General features: G+C 49.5%; 1 gene segment (V, D, J or C); it reads right to left on the bottom strand.

The window, feature by feature from the left end:
* Positions 1 to 13,241: 13,241 nt before the first annotated feature.
* Positions 13,242 to 18,798, bottom strand: LOC101394571 (immunoglobulin heavy constant gamma 2-like). The segment is given in 7 exon segments: positions 13,242 to 14,476; positions 14,861 to 14,991; positions 16,549 to 16,869; positions 16,955 to 17,275; positions 17,404 to 17,448; positions 17,735 to 18,028; positions 18,717 to 18,798. Coding segments are annotated over 7 exon segments (1,278 nt in total).
* Between the last annotated feature and the right edge of the window lie 1,355 nt (positions 18,799 to 20,153).

The following is a 20,153-nucleotide window of genomic DNA, read 5'->3' as shown; positions in this document are numbered from 1 at the left end:
GGGGCCAGGAAGGTGAACGTGGGATGTCAGGCCTGGCTTCTTCCTAGTGGTCAGTGGTCAGGAGCTTGTGTTGTGGCCCCTTCAGGTGGTCCAGTTGAAGAGTCCAAGGCTGTAAAAAGTGAACCTTCTAGGAGGTGCCCTCAGACATAAGAGGGGAGTTGGCCCTCCCACCCACTGGTGTTTACAGCATCCTTTGGCCTTGGGTGTCCCCAGAGATGCCCCACATCCTCCAACAGTCTCCTCCTGGTCCCTCCGCCTCCCCTGTCATCAAGTTCTCACACCACTTGCGACAGTTGGGGGTTTTCTCAGAGCAGCGCCCATGTCCAGGTCCCAAATCCTAGTCCGGTGGCTCATGGGTGTGCAGTGGGCTGACATACAGCGAGAAGCTTGCACAGCTAGTGTGCTGATTTTGTTGTGGTGTTGGCGGCCGGCAGGCGGTGCAAGGCTCTGTGGGTGGGGGGCACTCCTCTCTGCTCCACTCACATTAGTGAGGGGCTGGAAGGCTCTGCCTGGGGTCTGGTGACTGGGCTTGGTGCCCTCGTGTTCCCCCTCTGTCTTCATGAGGCTCTCTGTGGGGATTCCCCAGCACTGTCCTTTTGCATAAGTGGACTGCTGCTCAGTAGCGAGGTCTGACTCCCAGGAGAAGCTCTTTCTCGCTCTCAGAGATCCAGCCACAGCCCCTCTGGGGCCCCGTCCCCATGGAGGGGGTCATGTAGGCACTGGCTTCCAGGGAGGGAAGTGAACCCTGACTCTTCATGGGGCACAGCCATGTCATGGAGGAGACCGTAGTCCTGGAAATGTTGTTGTGACCACTTTGCAAATTGCCATTGGCCACAGCCTTGGTGAAGGGAGTGCCCTCTGGTCCCTCCCAGGAGGAATTCATGATAAATCCACTGCACACTCCTGGCTCCTCCAGCCCAGCTTCCTCTCCACTCTGCCCACGAGCTCTGCCATCTCTCCTGTTTACGGCAGACCACTCTCGATTCATGATGTGGGCAATTGGTCACCAGCTCTGCAAGCTGTGATCATTGCTATGTTTGCCTAAGAAGTACTCATCTATGTAGTTTGTGGTCAGCACACTGTTGGTTCAAATAATCCATAATCAATCTACAAATTAAAACTGGGGTGAGTTTGTTATATGAGCCAATCAGAGGACTATATAGCCTGGGAGCTCCACCTTCACCAAAGAACGAAGCACTCTGAGGATGTTGGGTGTGCAGCGTGGTTATATACCGTCTTGGAACAAGGAACAGGCCTCAAATATAACAGGAATGTCTCTTTTACTACAGTCACGGGTGCTTTATTGCACATCAGGTCAGTGGTCACAGGCTGAGCACAGAAGGTCAGTGATGCATCCTTAGTTTCAGGGAAGAAATGCTTATCTGTAAAGAGATGCTGATATGGGGGTAAGGCATACATCTTTCTCTTTAAGGGCATCATTCTTGTCTTTGGGTACTGTAAAGGTTTACAGCAGAAGTACAATTCATGCTCAAGACGTCATGTCAGACCTTTCTGGAAAACTAGGTCGGGCTGAATTAGTTTGAAACCAAATGGCTTTCTTATAAATAACAATATATCAACTTCTCTTATTCCTTTTCATTTATTCATCATTTTCCCCCTTTTAATTGATAATCTTTTGAGCACTGATGATCAAAATATTATCCCTCGGTGGCCAGGGTGGTTGCTGCCTGCCCTGGGTCCATCTTGTCCCTCAGTGCTAGGTTTTTATCTTATTTATTTGCCCAGTTTACACACCGGGGGGAAATAGTTGAACAAGCACAGACATATACTAACAGAGAAAGCATTTCAAAGGTTATACACATTTTCAATTAATTTTAGATTGTCACCCAAACATTGTACGGGTGCTTTTACATGAGTCCATATGCTACATTGCGTACGATTATGGAACAGGTACAGTAACAAGGATGATAATTCAATACTTGAAATGATTAATTTAAAAACGAGTTCTCAGGCATAGTCTTTATCAGAAAAGGAAATTCATCAGGGTTGTAACGTGATCGACCTGAGCAATCATTACTCTAGCCTGCATGCTAAACTTACAACACCGAGTAAAGGAGACAACAATTGTTTGAATACTATGATTAATACAAGAATTCCAAGGAGTAACAGATACAGGAATTGCAATCTGGATTGCAAAAGGGAACCAATACCTGAAGGGAGCCAACCAAACAAATCAAGACTGGGTGTAGGATCACCTAGGGCATTCACTTGCTTTTTCATGTGCATCAGCAGAGATGACACATGGGATGATCCATCAGGTATAAAAACACAGCATTCAGTTTGAGTGACTGCACATGTACCACCTTGGGATGCAAATAGAATATCTAAGGTCACTCTAACTTGAAGTACAGTCTTTATCATTAAAGACCTTTCAGTATTTAATAAGGCTTTTCCTGCCTGACTATGGTTAAGGGTTGTTGAGCAAATTTAGTCAGAGCCTCTATGTGATATGACATCTTCTAGCCCCAAAGAAGCAACAAATATGGTGGCTAGGTGGTCGTACTAGTGGAACACTGAGTGAGCCCAATTGGCCTTACTGAGAGGAAGATTGAGAGCAGATTTTAGACCAGGGCAGATCCTTCCCTGCATCTAAGCGAAGCCCAGAGTGCAGTGTCCTAGCCATCCAGGTGGTAGCCAAGACCACAGGTTTGTTCCAAATAAGCTTTGAGTTCCATTAGGAGTCACCCAATAAATGCCTGTCTTTTGAGACCAGTGTGTCTCAAATCACTTTCTTTAAGTATGATAGTATTCTGAACTGACTCAGGGGCTATGCATCCCATATTTGTGTAAAACCACCCATAGTTCTCACTGTACTATCTGTTTTCTTTTGTTTATTTGTAAATTGTAGGGATAATCGGATGATCTGAGTAACAGGAAATGAGTGGCCGTGTCCTGTATCATTCTGTATCATTAATAGTATGAACTACTGGCTATGTTTCAGGGTCATAATTAGTAGTGTTGGGCAAGCTGTGAACACTGGAATTGGGTCTTTGGGTTATAATAAATTGCTTTAAAGCTTTCCAATCCATACTTTGAAAGGGAGAAACCCACCAGGGAGGCCCAGATGTACTATAAAGGGGAAGTTGATCACGGATCCAACAATTGAACTGATATTTTTTTGTATGTAACAAAGGAATATGTCCATTGTAAAAAGACATTGCCATCAGAGGCCCATTCAGATGTGGATTGAAACAACAAGCATGGTATCAGGAAAACCTTAAATGGCACTTCTTGGGTTAATTAAAAGTTTTTGTAATTAGATTTGAAACTATCTTATAGGGTTGTGGGGGAAAGTAAAGTATTGTGGTAGGTAAAAAGGTAAGGCAATCTAGAAATTGATTAGTGTTGAGATTATATAGGGTCTAACATTAGAAATATCTAAATGAGGGGCTGGCTGGGTGGCACAAGTGGTTAAGTGCATGTGCTCTGCTGCGGCAGCCCAGGGTTCGCCGGTTCGGATCCCGGGCACGCACCAATGCACTGCTTGGCAAGCCGTGCTGTGGCGGTGTCCCATATAAAGTGGAGGAAGATGGGCACGGATGTTAGCCCAGTGCAAACAAAAGAGAAGGATTGGCAGATGTTAGCACAGGGCTGATCTCCTCACACACACACACACACACACACACAAAATATGAACAGAAAGATCTAAATGAAGAGATACAAGGTTGGGAATATAGGCCTGGTCCAGAGTCTTGGGTCAGCTGACTACAACAGATCTCTCTTGTCATCCTGGTGTGGAGTTACGTGTATGGGTCAGTTGAAGTCAGTGTTGAATATAGTTGATGAAACCGACTCAGGTGGAGAAGCCCTTTTTAAAAAATGAGAAATGTGAATCCATGAGTCTACGGTTTTTAATTTTGCAGTGCATGAATTGGTTAAGAGTTCCTGGTGTGATCCGTTCCAACTGGGCTGCAAAGAGTCTTTCATGTGCTGTCTTTTCCAATAAAGAAAATCACCAGGTCATAGCCCATGATCCTTAAGATCTTCGTGTACTGGGAGCTTCATCTCCAGCTGTGAAAGGAATCAGCTACCAACCTTTCATTTCTTTTAAGTGTCTGAATGAGACCTTGAAAATAATGCAAGATATCTGCCTTGAGCAAAGTTGGTTCACACATTCCCTCATCTAATTGTATAAGTCATCTTCTTATTACTTTAAAAGGAGACAGTTGATGTTTACCAAAGGGTGTTGATGGTAAGATTGTGGAGCACTAGTGGAAGAGCTTTTGGCCATGAGAGATTAAGTGCTTCTAAAAGCTTTGCCCATTGAGTTTTGATTGTGCCATTAGTTAAAATGTTGCATTATTTGGCCAAATGTCACAAATAGATTCAATTATTTGCCTGGTGAAATGAGTGCCCTGTCACTGTGTAACTCTCTAGGAATTCCCAAAACAGCAACTATCCTTTTCAATAATAATTTATCTACTGCAAAAGCCGTTGTGCTTCTAAAAGGAAAAACCTCAACCCAACGTGAGAACACACAGATCATCAGTAAGATATTTACATCCTTGAGATGGTGGCCTCTGAACAAAGTCCAATTGTCATACCTCAGAGGGTCCCTTAGGAATGAGAAAGCAGCTGTGTGACCCATGAAGTAGTTTCCCTGTGTTATACTTTGTACATATTGCACAAAGAGCATAGTTTTTATGAGCCACTGTGGGAGAAAGTTTCCAAAAGTATTGTTTTCCCCATGAAATCATCTTTTCATGTGCCCAGTGATTAATTAATGTATATGCTGGAGCAGTGGCAATGGTGCTCCAATAGGCATTATTGGTTTTTTATCAGGCCTGAACCACAGCTGCGTGGTGGTATCAAAAATTCCCTCTCTTCATTGCCATATTTGTTTCTCTTCTATGATTTCTTGAAGTTGTAGAAGGAAATTTCTTACTGGATTAGCAGAGTTAATAGAAAGTAGCAGGTATTCTTGATGCTAGACAGGATGTCCAGTGCAATAATGGCCCTGCTAATCCTCTAAGTAAAACCCATCTGTATACCAAATGAGATAATAAAATGTAGTCATGCATGTTTTCCTCCTGTGGTGCTGGAAGCAAGGCAGCAGGGTTAAGATAATGACTGGAATATCGGATAACATTATACCAGGGCATAGCAGAAATTTTTTTCAAAAGTTACTTATCATTTCTAAAACACTTGTATTAATAGCAATATGCATGCAAGAATATTCATAAAGGAGATTTAGCACGACTTGTTTGACAATGCTTCCTATCTAATATAACATACCGAATATGCCTAATTAATTTAGTACTTCCCTCTTTAGATGAAGAGAGAACAAATTCTTTGAGAAGCCCCAGGATCCCACTGGATATTCTTAATGTTACTTTCAGGTCAAGAGAAAGACTTTATTTAGGTTTTGAATTTTGGGGAAGCCTGTCAAAAATATCAAAAGGTTTTAAAATGCTTGGTCAAATAGAATCATAGGCCACTTTGAAACAATGCTCATGTATCCATTTAACCATGGTGACAATTCAAGATTTTCAGGCCAATACAGAAAATTAAATAGGTTTAAGAAAAACCTTAGCTGCTGTGATGAAAGACCTGTTAGAAACATACAGGAAAATCAGTTGCATTTCTATACACTAACAACGAAGTAGCAGAAAGTGAAATTAAGAATACCATCCCATTTACAATTGCAACAAAATGAATAAAATACCTAGGAATAAACTTAACCAAAGAGGTGAAAGAGCTGTACATGGAAAACTATAAAACATTGCTGAAAGAGATTGAAGAAGACACAAAGAAATGGAAAGATATTCCGTGCTCTTGGATTGGAAGAATTAACATAGTTAAGATGTCCATACTTCCTAAAGCAATCTATAGATTCAGTGCAATCCCTATGAAAGTTCCAACAGCATTTTTCACAGAAATAGAACAAAGAATCCTAAAATTTATATGGAACAACAAAAGACCCCGAATAGCTAAAGGAATCCTGAGAAAAAAGAACAAAGTTGGAGGTATCACACTCCCTGATTTCAAAACATACTACAAACCTATAGTAACCAAAACAGCATGGTACTGGCACAAAAACAGACACACAGATCAATGGAATAGAATCAAAAGCCCAGAAATAAACCCACACTCTCTGGACAGCTAATCTTTGACAAAAGAGCCAAGAACATACAATGGAGAAAAGAAAGTCTCTTCAACAAATGGTGCTGGGAAAGCTGGATAGCCACATGCAAAAAAGTGAAAGTAGACCCTTACCTTACACCATACACAAAAATTAACTCCAAATGGATTAAAGACTTGAATGTAAGTCCTGAAACTATGAAACTTCTAGACGAAAACATAGGCAGTACGCTCTTCGACATCAGTCTTAGCAACATATTTTCGAGCACCATGTCTGACTGGGCAAGAGAAACAATAGAAAAAATAAACAAATGGAACTACATCAAACTAAAAAGCTTCTGCACAGCAAAGGAAACCATCAACAAAATGAAAAGACAACCTAACAATTGGGAGAAGATATTTGCAAACCATACATCTGAAAAGGGCTTAACCTCCAAAATATATAAAGAACTCATGCATCTCAACAACAAAAAAACTACCAACCCAATTAAAAAATGGACAAAAGACCTGAACAGGCATTTCTCCAAAGAAGATATACAAATGGTCAACAGACACATGAAAAGATGTTCAAAATCATTAACTATCAGGGAAATGCAAATCAAAACTACAATGAGATATCACCTCATGGCCGTCAGAATGGCTATAATTAACGAGACAGGAAACAACATGTGTTGGAGAGGATGTGGAGAGAAGGGAACTCTCATACACTGCTGGTGGGAGTGCAAACTGGTGCAGCCACTATGGAAAACAGTATGGATATTCCTCAAAAAATCAAGGATAGAACTACCATATGATCCAGCTATTCCACTGCTGGGTATTTATCCAAAGAACTTGAAAACACCAATGCATAAAGATACATGCACCCCTGTGTTCATTGCAGCGTTATTCACAATAGCCAAGACTTGGAAGCAACCTAAGTGCCCATCAAGGGACGAATGGATAAAGAAGATGTGGTATATATACACAATGGAATACTACTCAGCCATAAGAAACGATGAAATCCAGCCATTTGTGACAACACGGATGGACATTGAGGGTATTATGCAAAGTGAAATAAGTTGGAGGGAGAAGGTCAAATTCCGTATGATTTCCTTCATTAAGTAGTAGATAATAACAACAGTAAACAAACACATAGAGACAGAGATTGGATTGGTGGTTACCAGAGGGGAAGGGAGGAGGGAGGATGGCGAAAGGGATAATTCGGCACATGTGTGTGGTGATGGGTTGTAATTGGTATTTGAGTGGTGAACATGATGTAATCTATGCAGAAATAGAAGTATAATGATGTACACCTGAAATTTATACAATTTTATAAACCAATGTTACGGCAATAAACAGCAACAACAAAAAAACAAAAAAAAATATAAATGAATGAATTAAAAAAAAAAAAGAAACACACAGGAAATTTATTTTGAGAGACGTAAAATCCTTACCCTTCTCGTGGACTATGAAAAGCAAAGAAAATCCTTTCATAATCTCTTTATCAAGAGCAGACTAAAAGTCCAAGAAAATTATTCTTTTATGAAAAAGACAACCAAATTCTAATTTTTGTACCAGCTTACTTTTGATATTAAAACTTATTCACTTAATTAAATTCATTGTAATCTTAGCCAACTTTACCTTGAACAAAACTCTTTCCTCAGGGATGCTTTTCCACAAACCTTCTATAACTTTGTTTTTACGTTCAGAATTTGTCCCATGCTTTCTCTCCTCCTTCCTAGTACTTTAGGAGAAATTTATCTTTCCTAACAAAAGGAACAAAAACGTCTCCATTCCTTATACCGTCTTTACTGAAAAGGTACATCCTGCTTTCCTTAATCTTTTATATTGGTCTCCTGTGTGTTGGCACACCCACAAATACTATCTATGTACATGTGCTTACTCATAGAAAATTTCTCAGCATGGCACAAACATGTTTATGAATAAACCCGAGTATTTTTCTAGTTTCTCTGAAATAAGACCCCAAAAGTAGATGAATCTATGTTCAGTAATTAATGTCTGACATTTTATCTTATGTGGAAATGACCTAGATACTCAATAAATTTTATCATTTAGTTTAGCAAAACTCTAAGGTATTAAGTTACCAAATGTTTTGAAGTTATTTTAAGTATATATACCATAACACCTAACTATTGTTAAAAATTCACCTAAACACTTTTATCTTTTTCACATCTATTTAGTTTACTTATTCCCAACAATTGTAGTTAGATTGCCTCCAAAACATCACGAGACAATGGGCAAAATCAGCTGTTATTCTACGTATTTTGTTGCTGACAAATTTTGCAGGAAGCATAATATATCTGTATCAAACCTAATACTGATAACTCTGGAAAAATGTTTGTAGCATTCAAATCTACAAAATTAAATAAGCCTTCATTTACCAAAGATGGTTTCAATCACATTAAGTTGAAAAGACGTTTGAGTTAGTTTCTATTACATGTACACAAGCACTTCCTTTAAGCTAATCAACTAGAGCTCATTTAGAAATTATACCGTCTGGAGGTAAAACTATCACACATACATAACGTCTATATAGACACACATACACAGAGACTCCATAGCTATTGTTTAAAAATTACTGCATGGATCAGTAATACAAAACTCACTTCTTATCAAAGAATAATTGATTTCAAATTTTGTTTTAGGCTTTTTCTACTAATATTTGTGGAGAAGATACTTAAGATATTATATGTTGGGCAAGAGCACTTCTATAGCTGATTTTCTCTTCTTTTTCCTTTTTTTCCCCTTCAGTCTTAGGCACTGGTGATGGACTAGATAACAGTTCCCGGTGAGGTTTACAAGCTTTTTGAGATAAAGGAAATGGATGGAATCTGAACTGCCTCCAGAGCTGCATTTCCAGTTTTGCCAAGATTTGTAAGTTCAGGACAGTTGCTCTTAATTCCTCGGAATTTGGGTTGTAACATAATTGTCATTATAGGGTGATCAACCTGTCCAACTGCATCATCCCTATTTGCTTCATTCCCTCTGGGTGCTTAGTTTTATTTTAACTTAGGGACGAAGGCCTGGTATTAAAAACAATTCCTATCAGGCTCTGAATATCAGTTCCTAGTTTGGTGAAATTTCTGACAATAAGTTGCTAAATCCTTTCAAATATCTTATCAGGTTTCAGCTGGGATAAACAGTCAGTATACTTGGCAGTATCGAACAACTCCATTAACTTTTTTTTTAAAATTTTATTTATTTATTTTTCCCTCAGAGCCCCAGTAGACAGCTGTATGTCATAGCTGCACATCCCTCCAGTCGCTGCATGTGGGACGCGGCCCCAGCATGGCCAGAGAAGCGGTGAGTCGGTGCACGCCCGGGATCCGAACCCGGGCCGCCAGTAGTGGAGCGCGCACACTCAACCGCCAAGCCACGGGGCCGGCCCAACTCCATTGATCTTTAATGTAGCAGTTTCTCAGAAAATTTCTCAGAGTCTTGTTAGCTCTGGGATGGGCTCATATTGTGCTTTATTTCATACGTATATTACTAAGGTGTCTGTAAAGCCGTGACCTAATAGACTTTTCTTTTGGTCCCTTTTATAACTTAATTTTTTATTAGCCTTTTGGATCAAAATTTTCAAGAAGGTTATTTTGTAATTTTGAAATCTTTGCTTTTAAGTGGACTTGTTAAATGATCTTATCTAATTTGAACATTCCTTATAATTGTTTCCCTGCTTTCATGTTAGGTCCTCTTCCTAGAAAAGTATTGGCTTTCATGTCAGAGGCAGTTAGCTTGACTGCACGTCCATCTGCCCTGTGGTTGGCCGGAGCTGAAATCTCCGAAAGTCTTTCATCCTCCCAGCCAATGTTTTTCCCTTGGCCTTTTGGAGTTTCCCCTACACACGCACAGTTGAGGGATCAGCCCAGGACTGAGTAGAGACTCTATGCAGATTTTGGAGTTCTCCTTCGGTGTCCCTCCTCTTATGGACATCTCCTCATCATTTCCAGCTGCTCTTGAAATGCAGCCCTGAATCCCAGGACCTGAGCCCTCGGGCCGGGGTGGTGCCGTGTCTGCTGTGTTCCCCTTGCACCTGTGGCACAGCCTGGGGGGCACCTGTAGATGGACCTTTGGAGGGCTGATCTTCTCCAGTGTCTGCTTGCTTTGGCCATTCTCCAGTGCCTTCAAAGCATTGTTGTTTTCAGTGGGTTTCCGCTGTTTATGATGCTGTCTGCAAGGGTTCTTCTGGTTCAAGCTGCTCCCCCAGTCTGGGAATCAGAACTGCCTTTGATACTGAGCAAGGTCTCGATCTGCTGTCTGTGACATAAGTGGCCAAGCAGGTGGTGGTAGTGACAGGGCTTTGATAAACGATAAGCTAGCACATGGGAAGATGGTGTACTACTGTCCTGAGAAAACCCGTCTTAAAGGGAACTGATTTGGAAACGACTCATGTAAGGGAAATGGGTTGGGGCGGGCTCAGAAATGTCAGGTAATGGATGACCGCAGACCGTTGATGCCTCTCCACAGTGGACCTGCTGCATGCCACGTTCCTGAGGACTCTGAGAAAACCTCAGGTACTTCTTCTTCTGGGACAGAAGGAACGGTTTGGGTAGAGGACACAAATTTTCTGCAAACAAGATATTCTTTCTCCTGGTTACAGACTAGTTTGCTTTCATGCAGTTCTGAGCATTTTTCCAAAGCACACTGTGACACACAGAGATGGGGAGGGCAGCATGTGGCCTTGGGGGTGAAGTTCTAAGAGTCCCTCGTCCAGCGGTGACAGTCTTGCATATTTCTTATGACGTGTGAAGCTTAGAATCGGTCATTTTAGCTTCTCAATGCTCCTGCGAGATGGTGAGTCAGGCGGAGGGCTGTCAGCAAGTTCCTCCTCCTTTATCAGCCGTCCTCCTCCTGCTGTTCTGAAGGCAAGCTCAGAAACTTTGGTTACTTTGTTTCCCACAATAACCTTGTGGGTACAGGCCCAGGTTCTTCCTAATCCAGGGAAACTTGAACTCCTTTGTCCTCAGTCTCACGTTCTCTCCTGTGGTTTTTCATTTTCATTCCCCAAGCAACGAGTGTGGTTCAACATCCTTTGCCTACGTTTAATGGCTCTTTTGATATCTCTTGTGAGGTGTCTGTTCAATTCTCTTGCCTATTTCTCTACTGAATTATGTGATTTTTCTAATTGATTTTCAGGAGTTCTCTGTTATTCTGGACATATTGTCAGTTGTACATGTTTGTAGGAAATATTGTGAAAGACTTTGAAATGGACCAAAGATGACTTCTTCTGTCTTCAGTGGGAAGCAAGGCAGTATCTTGCACCCCCTTCCGGGTTACCTAATTCAGGGGGGCTCCACAGTCTCCATTGTCTTTGAGCTCTTTCACAGCTCGGTAAGTCGTAGAGAATTGAAGGCGATGGGAATTCTCTCCTCCAGAAGGATGGTTGATTCTTCCCTGGCTCCTGTGGAGAAAGCCAGGTGCATTCGAAAATGCATCTGTTGGGGCCGGCTCTGTGGCTTAGCGGTTAAGTGCACGCGCTCTGATGCTGGCGGCCCCGGTTCGGATCCTGGGAGCGCCCCGAGGCACCACTTCTCTGTCCAACGTGAGGCCGAGTCCCACGTACAGCAACTAGAAGGATGTGAACCTATGACATACAACTATCTACTGGGGCTTTGGGGGGAAAAAACTGAATAAATAAAATCTTTAAAAAAAAAAAAAAAAAAAAAAGAAAATACATCTGTTGTTAAACTCTTTTTAGCATTCTTGATTCCACTATATCAGTGAGAGACTTTTAATTCTACTTTGACCTGGTTATAATCCCTTAATTGTAGTTGTTAAAGTCTTTGAAATGTGTTCATTATCTGTCTATATGAGAGTCGTGATCACCATGTTAAAACCTGTCCTCTAACGTGTCGCAAATGTGTTCTCCCCATGGCCCCACTTATTCTGGGTCGAGGAGAGGACGGGAGACCAAGTGTTGAGGAGCAGACCCGAGGGATTCTGGCCACCCGGTTCCTCCAGGGCTCTGGGTCAGGGCGCTCCCCTGGGACAGCTTCCCTCAACCTCTTCTGTTGTGTGGCCTTACAGCCCCACGCTTTCTGCTCACAGCACTTATCACAGCATCCTTAAGTCACTGTTTGCAGGATCATGTACTTCACGTCTGGGGAGATGGACGCAGGTGGCTACGGACTGGGAGAGACCAGCACAGACACAGGCCGGGGGAGGGTGGGTGCATTCTGCTGGGTGCATTAGGGAAGACTGACAGAGGAGGAGGTGTGGTGCTCAGAGCTAAAAGATGGGTGTGTAGAATTTGCCAGGTGTGTAGACGGAAGGAACACTAGGAGAAGGGACCAGCCTGCGCAGACACTTGGGTTGCGAGGCAGCGTTAAGTACTCATGTTGGATACCTGAGTGTGTGGTGAAAGGGCACTGCGTTTGTGTGTTTCTGGTCCTAATTCCCCTGTTTGGGGGTGAATTGTGTTCCTCAAATTCATATATTGTATCGCCGACCCCTAGGACTTCAGAATGTGGCTGTCTCCGGAGAAGGGATCTTTCAGGAGGTAATAAGTTAAAATGGGGTCAGTAGGCTGGGCCCTAATCCAGTGTGACTGCTGTCCTATAAGAAGAGGGGTCAGGGCACAGACACTAACAGAGGGATGTCAGGGCGAGGACACGGGGAGAAGAGGCCGTCTACACAGCCAGGAGAGAGGCCTCAGCAGAACCCCACTCTGCTGACACCTGCTCTGGGACGTGCAGCCTCCAGACGTGTGACAGAACAAATGTCTGTTGTTCAGGCCGCCCAGCCTGGGCGTTGCAGCAGCCATGCTGACTCATACACACCCAGCATGGGGGTCTTGCTTCTGGCCACAGCCAGTGCTGGAAGCTCCTCCTGCTCCCAGCCCCCAGGCTGGCCCTGCTCCCCACCAGGCACTGTCAGCCACCTCGCCCCTCATAATTGCCCTGTTTCTGGGCCGCCTTCCTCCCACACGGAACCCCAGGGGTGGAGGAGACCAGAGGGCTGGAGGGGAGGGAGGGCTGCAAGGTTATGGAGCTGTGAGAGTGTGGAGGGTGTCCCTGATGCATGACTAGGCCAGGCTCTGGGTTCCCGAGGCGCGTCAACATAGTGAGGAGTAAAATTTTTAATGATTTTTTTTTGTTTTAAGTAAAGAAACGGTAAAGAAAATCAATGGGCTCCAGAAAGTTAAAAAGAAGGAAAATTCTACCCAAGCCATGTCTGTGGCATTTCCTTTGAACAATCTCTCTGTGCATTGTCCCCCTGTATTCGGGACAGGAGTCCGCCTCTCCTTGCCGTGCGCATCCCTGTCCTTCCGATCTAGAGACAGCTACTAGGAGATCCTTCAGTACCTGAGGGGTGATTCGGTCCAGGGGTTGTGAGGCCAGGGGTCTGAAATTGGTCCACTTGGTCGGCTCCCCAAGGCCATGGGCTCTCTCCTCGGGGGTCTCTTCTCTCACCTCTGCCTCATGGAGCAGCTGTACTTCCTGTGGACTGTGACTCAGGCCCCACCAGCTGTAGTATTGGGTGACTGTGCCTGCCGCCCTGTTCTCCTGGCACCCCTCCACCTCTGTCCACCAAGGCCATATCCCGTCTGCTTGGGGACCTGGTCAGCCGGCGCCTCTCCAGGAGGCCCAACTGGCCAGATGCCCACCCGTCCCCAGGTGGTGCCACCCCCACCCCCTGGGGATCCTGCAGTGGCCGTGGCCCAGGCTCTCCTTTGAGCTGTCTCCCCAGGTGGAGATGATCCGTGTGACAGTTAGGGGCATGCCTAGAAGCTTCCCTGTTGGTGTAGGATGGCCCCGTGTCCTCCTGGCCTTGACAGCAGATGTTCCCACTCAAGGATCTGAAACCACGTGTCTCCTCTCTGGAAGCCTGCGTCCTCAACCCAGACATGGATGCAGTTTGCATGAAGACCCGTCCCTGTCCAGACGGACACGGGCTCATCGGCCCTCCACCTCCTCCAGGGTGACGGCACATGCCGACCCCAGGACAGTCCTGGTGAGGGATGTTCGGCCCTGATGACTCAGTGTCCACATGGCCCCAGTGTTTCTTGGTGGTTGCTCAGAGGGGACAGTGGGCGTCCTTCAGCTCAGTTTGGTGTTAGAACTGCTGTCCACTTGGTTCTCCAAATGAGGTCAGGGGGCAGGAGACAGTCTGTGGTGACTTTGAGGCCAAGGGTGGGGTGCAGGCCAAAGGGAGCCGTGGGGTCACAGTCTGGCAAGGTCAGAGGGCAATGGAGCAGGTCTGAGCCGCAGGCTGAGAGTAATGAACTGAAGGACCTGGCTCCTGTCTGGGGTCTGGGGTGGCCCTGCATGTCCGCTCAAGAGGAGTGGCCCTAGGCCCCCTGCCCGATCATGTTCCTGTAGTCGGGGACGATGGTCGGCTTCAGCTCCACCACTGAGGAGAAGATCCACTTCACCTGCAGCGGGCGGGCGAGGGGGGTGAGCATGGCCTGGACCCCAACACCAGCCTCCTGCCAGGTCTGCCCTCCCTATACCCGGGGCCATCTGGCCTCGGGGGGTCCAGGTGAGGACGACATGGGCACATGGTGGGGACAGTGAGGTGACAGCGAGGGGATAAATGGAGAGAGTGAGGGGACAGTGAGGGGTGAGGGCAGTGATTGGACGGAGAGAGAGCAGTGAGGAGACAGTAATGGGAAATGAGGCGACTGTGTGAGGAGACAGTGTGAGGACTGCAAGAGGACAGGGAGGGGAGGCGAGGGGACAACGACGGGACAGTAGGGGTACAGTGTGGGGACAGTATGGTGACAGCAAGGGGATGACGTGCGGAGGGCCTGGCCCACCTTGAAGAGGGTGACGGTGGCGCTGTAGCACACGCTGAGCAGGAAGAGTGTGATGAAGATGGAGATGGTGGTCCACAGCCCGTCCAGCTCCCCGTCCTGGGTCTCGGCGCAGCTCTCATCCAGGACCATCTCTGGACAGGGAGGGGGTGGTCAGTGCTGTGCCTGCCCGAGGGGGCCTGGTGCAGGGTTGGTGGGGCTTTGGTGGGTGATTCCCTCTGGGACAGGGTGGGCGGGGCAGGTGGGAGCCCCAGTTGGGCTGGGCCAGCAGGGCCCTGAGGACAGTCTCTGGGCACTTGCCTCAGCTTACCTGTTCCTCCAACTGGGCCCCCAAGACACGACTGACACCCCTGATCCAGATCTCAGCCTGGCCAGTGGGGACCAGCCCTCTCCTCTGCTCTGCCCTGCACTGGGGCCCTCTGGGGAGAAGGCACCCCGAAGTCTGCAGGACAGAGGCTCAGGCCCCACCTCGTCTCTCCCGGGGACTAGGCCCTGAGAGCGGAAGGTCAGCAGAGCCTGTCCACAGTGGAGCCCCTGGGTGTGTCCCCAGAACATGAGTGGTAGGAGTGCTGGGCATAAGCTGGGTGTGGGGGAATTTCTGTGTGTCAGGGTGGGGGTGTATGTGCCCTGGGGACGCGGAGGGCCAGTTGTCAGAGCTGGTCAGTGTGGCCAGTGTGAGGATGAGGCCTGAGCAGCCCCCGGGGTGTTGGAGGCTGTGGGGACCCTCTGGTGTCCACGATGAGGGTTCAGGAGACTGGGATCTATGCTCTGTTGGGCATGTGCAGGCTGCCCTTGTGTGATCCCCAGTGTGTAAGGCCTGAATGTGTGCGTGTGTATGTGGAGGTGACGTATGGGCTGGCACTGCTCGTTCACAGGGGCTTGTTTTCAGTGGGTTTGGGCTCAGTGTCCACTGGGGCTTCAGGGACCATCCCTTCTCTGGGAACTCAGGTCCACCTGCCTCTGCGCCTTTGGGGTCCAGGAGTGAGTGTCCCCATGAATGGACAGGCCTGGCCCCAGGCAGGACTAGGTCTGGCAGAGCCACCTCACCTGTGAGAGGGTGGTGGCCTGATCCTGGAGTGCCCGAGGGCAAAGGAGAGCCTGTCCCCACACCAGGGGCCAGGGAAGTGTCCTGTGAGGCCAGAGCCACCAGGTGCGCCTCTCAAGTGATCCAGTGGACAGGGAACCCCGGGGGACAAGGACAGGCCACTGTCCCAGAGCTTGGGATCCTACAGAGGAGGGACAGCCTGTGCACGCATTTCCCTGAGTGTTCCGTGGCCACACTCCAGCCCCAAGCAGCTGCTAGCTGAGGGAGGCCCAGAGGAGCTGCCGCCAATGGCAAAGCCCCCTTCCCTCCTCGGGCAGCCCCTCCAACCGTCCTGGGCATCCTGCACAGCCCAGAGCTCTGGGTCCAGGCTGAGTGGGACCATGTCTCTCCCCTAATGGTGACAATTGTGGTCTCAGAACTCGGCTGCCCTGTCCCCTTCAGGCCTGGGCGAGCACTTTAGCTCTGCCTCGGAAAGAACCATGACAGCGTCGCAGGGTCCCAGGGCCATGCTGGGTGCTTTATTTCATGCCAGGGGGCCCTGGAGGTATGTACACGGTGGTGGGGGCTCAGTGTCCTCGTGGGACCCTGAGAGCCCGCAGGGAGGCAGGGAGGGCTCTCAGGAGTGTCAGGCATGTGGCTCATTTACCCGGAGACTGGGAGATGATTTTCTCCGTGTAGTGATTGTGGAGAGCCTCATGCATCACCCCACACGTGAACTTGACTCCCTGCTTCCACCTGTTTGTCTCCACCGAGAGCTTGCTGTACAGGAAGTAGGACCCATCGCCATCCAGCTGTGGCGGGGTGGTGCTGTACTTGCCCTCTGGCTCTGTCTGCCTGTTGCTCTGCCACTCGACGTCGATGTCAGGTGGGTAGAAGTCTTTGACCAGGCAGGTCACGCTGACTGTGCCCTTGGCCAGCTCATCCTGGTGTGGGGGCAGGACGTACACCTGTGGCTCCCGGGCCGGCCCTGTGGGTCCAGGTGATCAGTACAGATGGTCACTCCCTTGAGGGCCCCTCGGGACCCTCCCCTCAGCCGTCTGTCCTACTCTCACCTTTGTCCTTCATGATGATCCTCTCAATGGGGGCTGGGAGGGCTTCGTTGTTGACCTTACACTTGAACTCCTTTCCACTAAGCCAGTCCTGGTGCTGTATGGGGAGGACGCTGACCACCCGCTGGGTGCCATTGAACTGATCCTCCTTTGGCTTTGTCTTGGCCGTGTGCACCTCTTTGCCATCCACATACCAGTTGAACTGGACATTAGGGTTTTCCGGGCTCACATCCACCACCACGCAGGTGACCTCGGGAGTTCGAGAGATCATGAGTGTGTCCTTGGGTTTTGGAGGGAAGATGAAGACCCTAGGCCCTCCTGGAACTGGGGTGGGAGACATGGGGGAGTGGTCAGCACCTGGACGAGCCTCTTCTCGGGTGTACATCCCTCCACGGGCCCTGCCTGTGCTCTACCACCTCTCGGGGGTGGGGGGTCAGGCCCGGCTGACTCACCTGGGCATTCGGGAGGCTTGCTGCAGGAATTCGGGTCTTTTATGACTGCAGAGAGAGCAGACTGGGGTTAGTGGGGCTGGAGGGAGACGGCCTTTGGGTGGGCTTCGGTCAGGGCTAGGTTTTGGCAGATCTGAGACCAGCGCCCACCTCTGCAGGCCCAGGGGCTGGGTTAGGGGTGTTCAGCCTGCCCCCACCCTGGGCATGGCGGAAATGCCCAGAGGACCCCTCCCTGAGCTTAGGAGGCCTCCCCTACTGCCCTGGGGTCCAGGCAGGAGGGCTGACCCCGGGCCTGTCTCGTAGGGAACACCCTCCATGTGGCCCCTCCTCTCACCGACTCTCTTGTCCACCTTGGTGCTGCTGGCCGGGTGGGCTACATTGCAGGTGTAGGTCTGGCCCTCCAAGCTGCTGGCAGGTACGGTCACCATGCTGCTGAGGGAGTAGAGCCCCGAGGACTGCAGGATGGATGGGAAGGTGTGCACGCCGCTGGTCAGGGCGCCCGAGTTCCAGGACACGGTCACCGGCTCTGGGAAGTAGCTGGAGACCAGGCAGCCCAGGGCCACCGTGGACTCAGATGTCTTCCCACTGCAGGGAGCCAGAGGGAAGACCTTTGGAGCCGTGGTAGAGGCTGCAAGAGAGGAGGCCGTGTGACCACCAGGGCCTCACCCTGTGAGGGTCCTGGAGCAGCGCTGAGCCCAGTGCCCATGTGCTTCCAGAAAGTCTGCAGAGTAGAGGCCCTGGTGGTTCCCCGTCCCCCAGGACCAGGTGCCTCTGCAGCCACAGGCTCTGGACGGGTCAGCCCAGTCAGCACTGGATGACCACCAGATTAGAGCCCCCTGGGGCCCCTGTCCCCTCGTCCCCCATCAGGCCTTCAACGGGTGGCCAGCCTGACCGAGCCCTTGGTTGGAACCCTGATCAGAGACGCCTACTTCTGGTCGGTTTCTGCTGGCCCCCCAAGCCCTTTGTCTTATTGACCAAACTTGGCCCTGCCCTGGGTGAGCTGGTATCTCTTTGAGTGAGGTGGGTCTCTGACCCACATTGCCTGTGTCTGCTCCTCAGCCCTTACCATGGCCTGTCTCTGCTTGCCAGGCTCCGTGTCTTCTGAGTCAGCTCTGCAGCCAAGATGCCACGGGCCCTCCTCCCCGACCCTGCCCTGACCCTGTCCCTGCCCTGTGCGCTGTCCCTGCCCTGGACCCAATCTCTTCCCCAGACCCTCTCCCTTCCCTGGAGCCCGTCTCTGGGAGTCTCCTTTTCCCGCTCCCCTCCCGTCCCTGTGGCCCCCCAGCCCAGACTCCTAAATCTGCCTCTGGGCTCACCGTCCATCCTCAGGTCCTCCTGGCATGGCATCCTGAGCTCACCTCCGGCCCCTCCCTCCCAGAGCCCCCCGCCCTCCGCCATCCCTGCTCTTGGTCCTGTCCAGCTCCTTGCTCACTCCAGAGTCCTCCTCCAGCCGTGGTCCTTCCCTAGCCAGCCTGCCCCTCAGCTTGGGTGGGAGCTGAGCACTGCCCTTGGTCCTCCTCTCCCCTCGGTGCCAGCATCCACAGGCCCCAGTGCAGGTCGGGGTGCACCCTCTACCCACACACCCGGGCGAGGCCTGTCCCCTGTGACCCTGACTCCTCAGGGTTCTGCACGGACCCTGGGAGCTCAGCCCCAGGGCCCTGCATGGACTCTCCCCAGGCTGGCAGCCAAGGATCAGGTCCCCAATGGGCCCCTCACCCTTCTGTCCTCCAGGTCCACTGACTTGTGCCACCCCACACTGCTTCCGCATGTCTGGTTCTCCTGTCCCATATCCCCACAAGCTTGCTGGAAGAGGGCTAGTGCCCCTGGACCCAGGGACTGCATCCCATCGGGTCCCCTCAGGGCTGCCTCCCTGCCCCTTCAGCCCCAGAAACCTTCCAACCCAGGGTCCCCCTCCATCCCAACTCACCATCCAGCTGGCAACTCAACTGGTTGACACTCTCCTTCTGCAAAGGGAGGACACCTGAGACCCCTGAGCCCTAGCTGTCCCTGCTCCCTGTAGCTGTTCAGCTCCCACCAGCTGAGGTCTCTGTCTAGCTCAGGTCCACTGCCCTTCGTCCCCTAAGTTCCTGGGCAGTCCTCTGCCCCGCTGTGCCCTCCCATCCTCCTGCCCCCCAGCCAAGCTCTGTCTGCTCCCCTGGAGCTTCTGAGCAGCCCGTGTCCCTCCAGCCCTCCCACCTGTCTCTGCTCACCTGCCAAGCTCTGCCTGCTCTGCCAGAGCTTCTGAGCAGCCCCTGCCCTGTCCTACCCTCCCACCTACCTCTGCTCACCTGTGAAGCTCTGCTTGCCCACCCTGGACTTCCAGGGCAGCCCCCTGGCCCTCCTGCCTTTCCACCAGCCCCAGCTCACCTATAGCTGCTTTGACTGCCCCTCAGGAGCTCCTGGGGCAGGGTCTGCCCCTTGGGCCCTCCCACCTCCCCTGCTCACCTGTAGCCGCTCTGCCTCTCATCCCTGGAGCCACTGGTCCACAGCAGCTCTGTATGCCTCCTGCCCTACATCCCCCCTCCCACAGTTCCCTGAGCTCAGCCAAGGACTTCTGGGTCTCCCCAGTGCTGCCTCTGTCCCCTACTGCCTGTTGCAGAGCCCTCAGCCCAGGGTTGCCCTTGTTCCTGGACTCATTCTTTTTCCAGCACTGGGCTTTGCCTCCTGTAGCCACCAGGTGACCACTCCATCTCTGGCCAGCTCTTCCTTGGCATAACGCCTGCCCTAGGCCCCTCCCGAAGGAGCTCATGGCC

This window comes from Ceratotherium simum, chromosome 24 (assembly GCF_057802395.1).
Source record: "Ceratotherium simum simum isolate JZ-2026a chromosome 24, ASM5780239v1, whole genome shotgun sequence".
NCBI lineage: Eukaryota > Metazoa > Chordata > Mammalia > Perissodactyla > Rhinocerotidae > Ceratotherium > Ceratotherium simum.
Note: the sequence above shows the minus strand (reverse complement) of the source record. Positions and strands in the feature narration are given on the sequence as shown.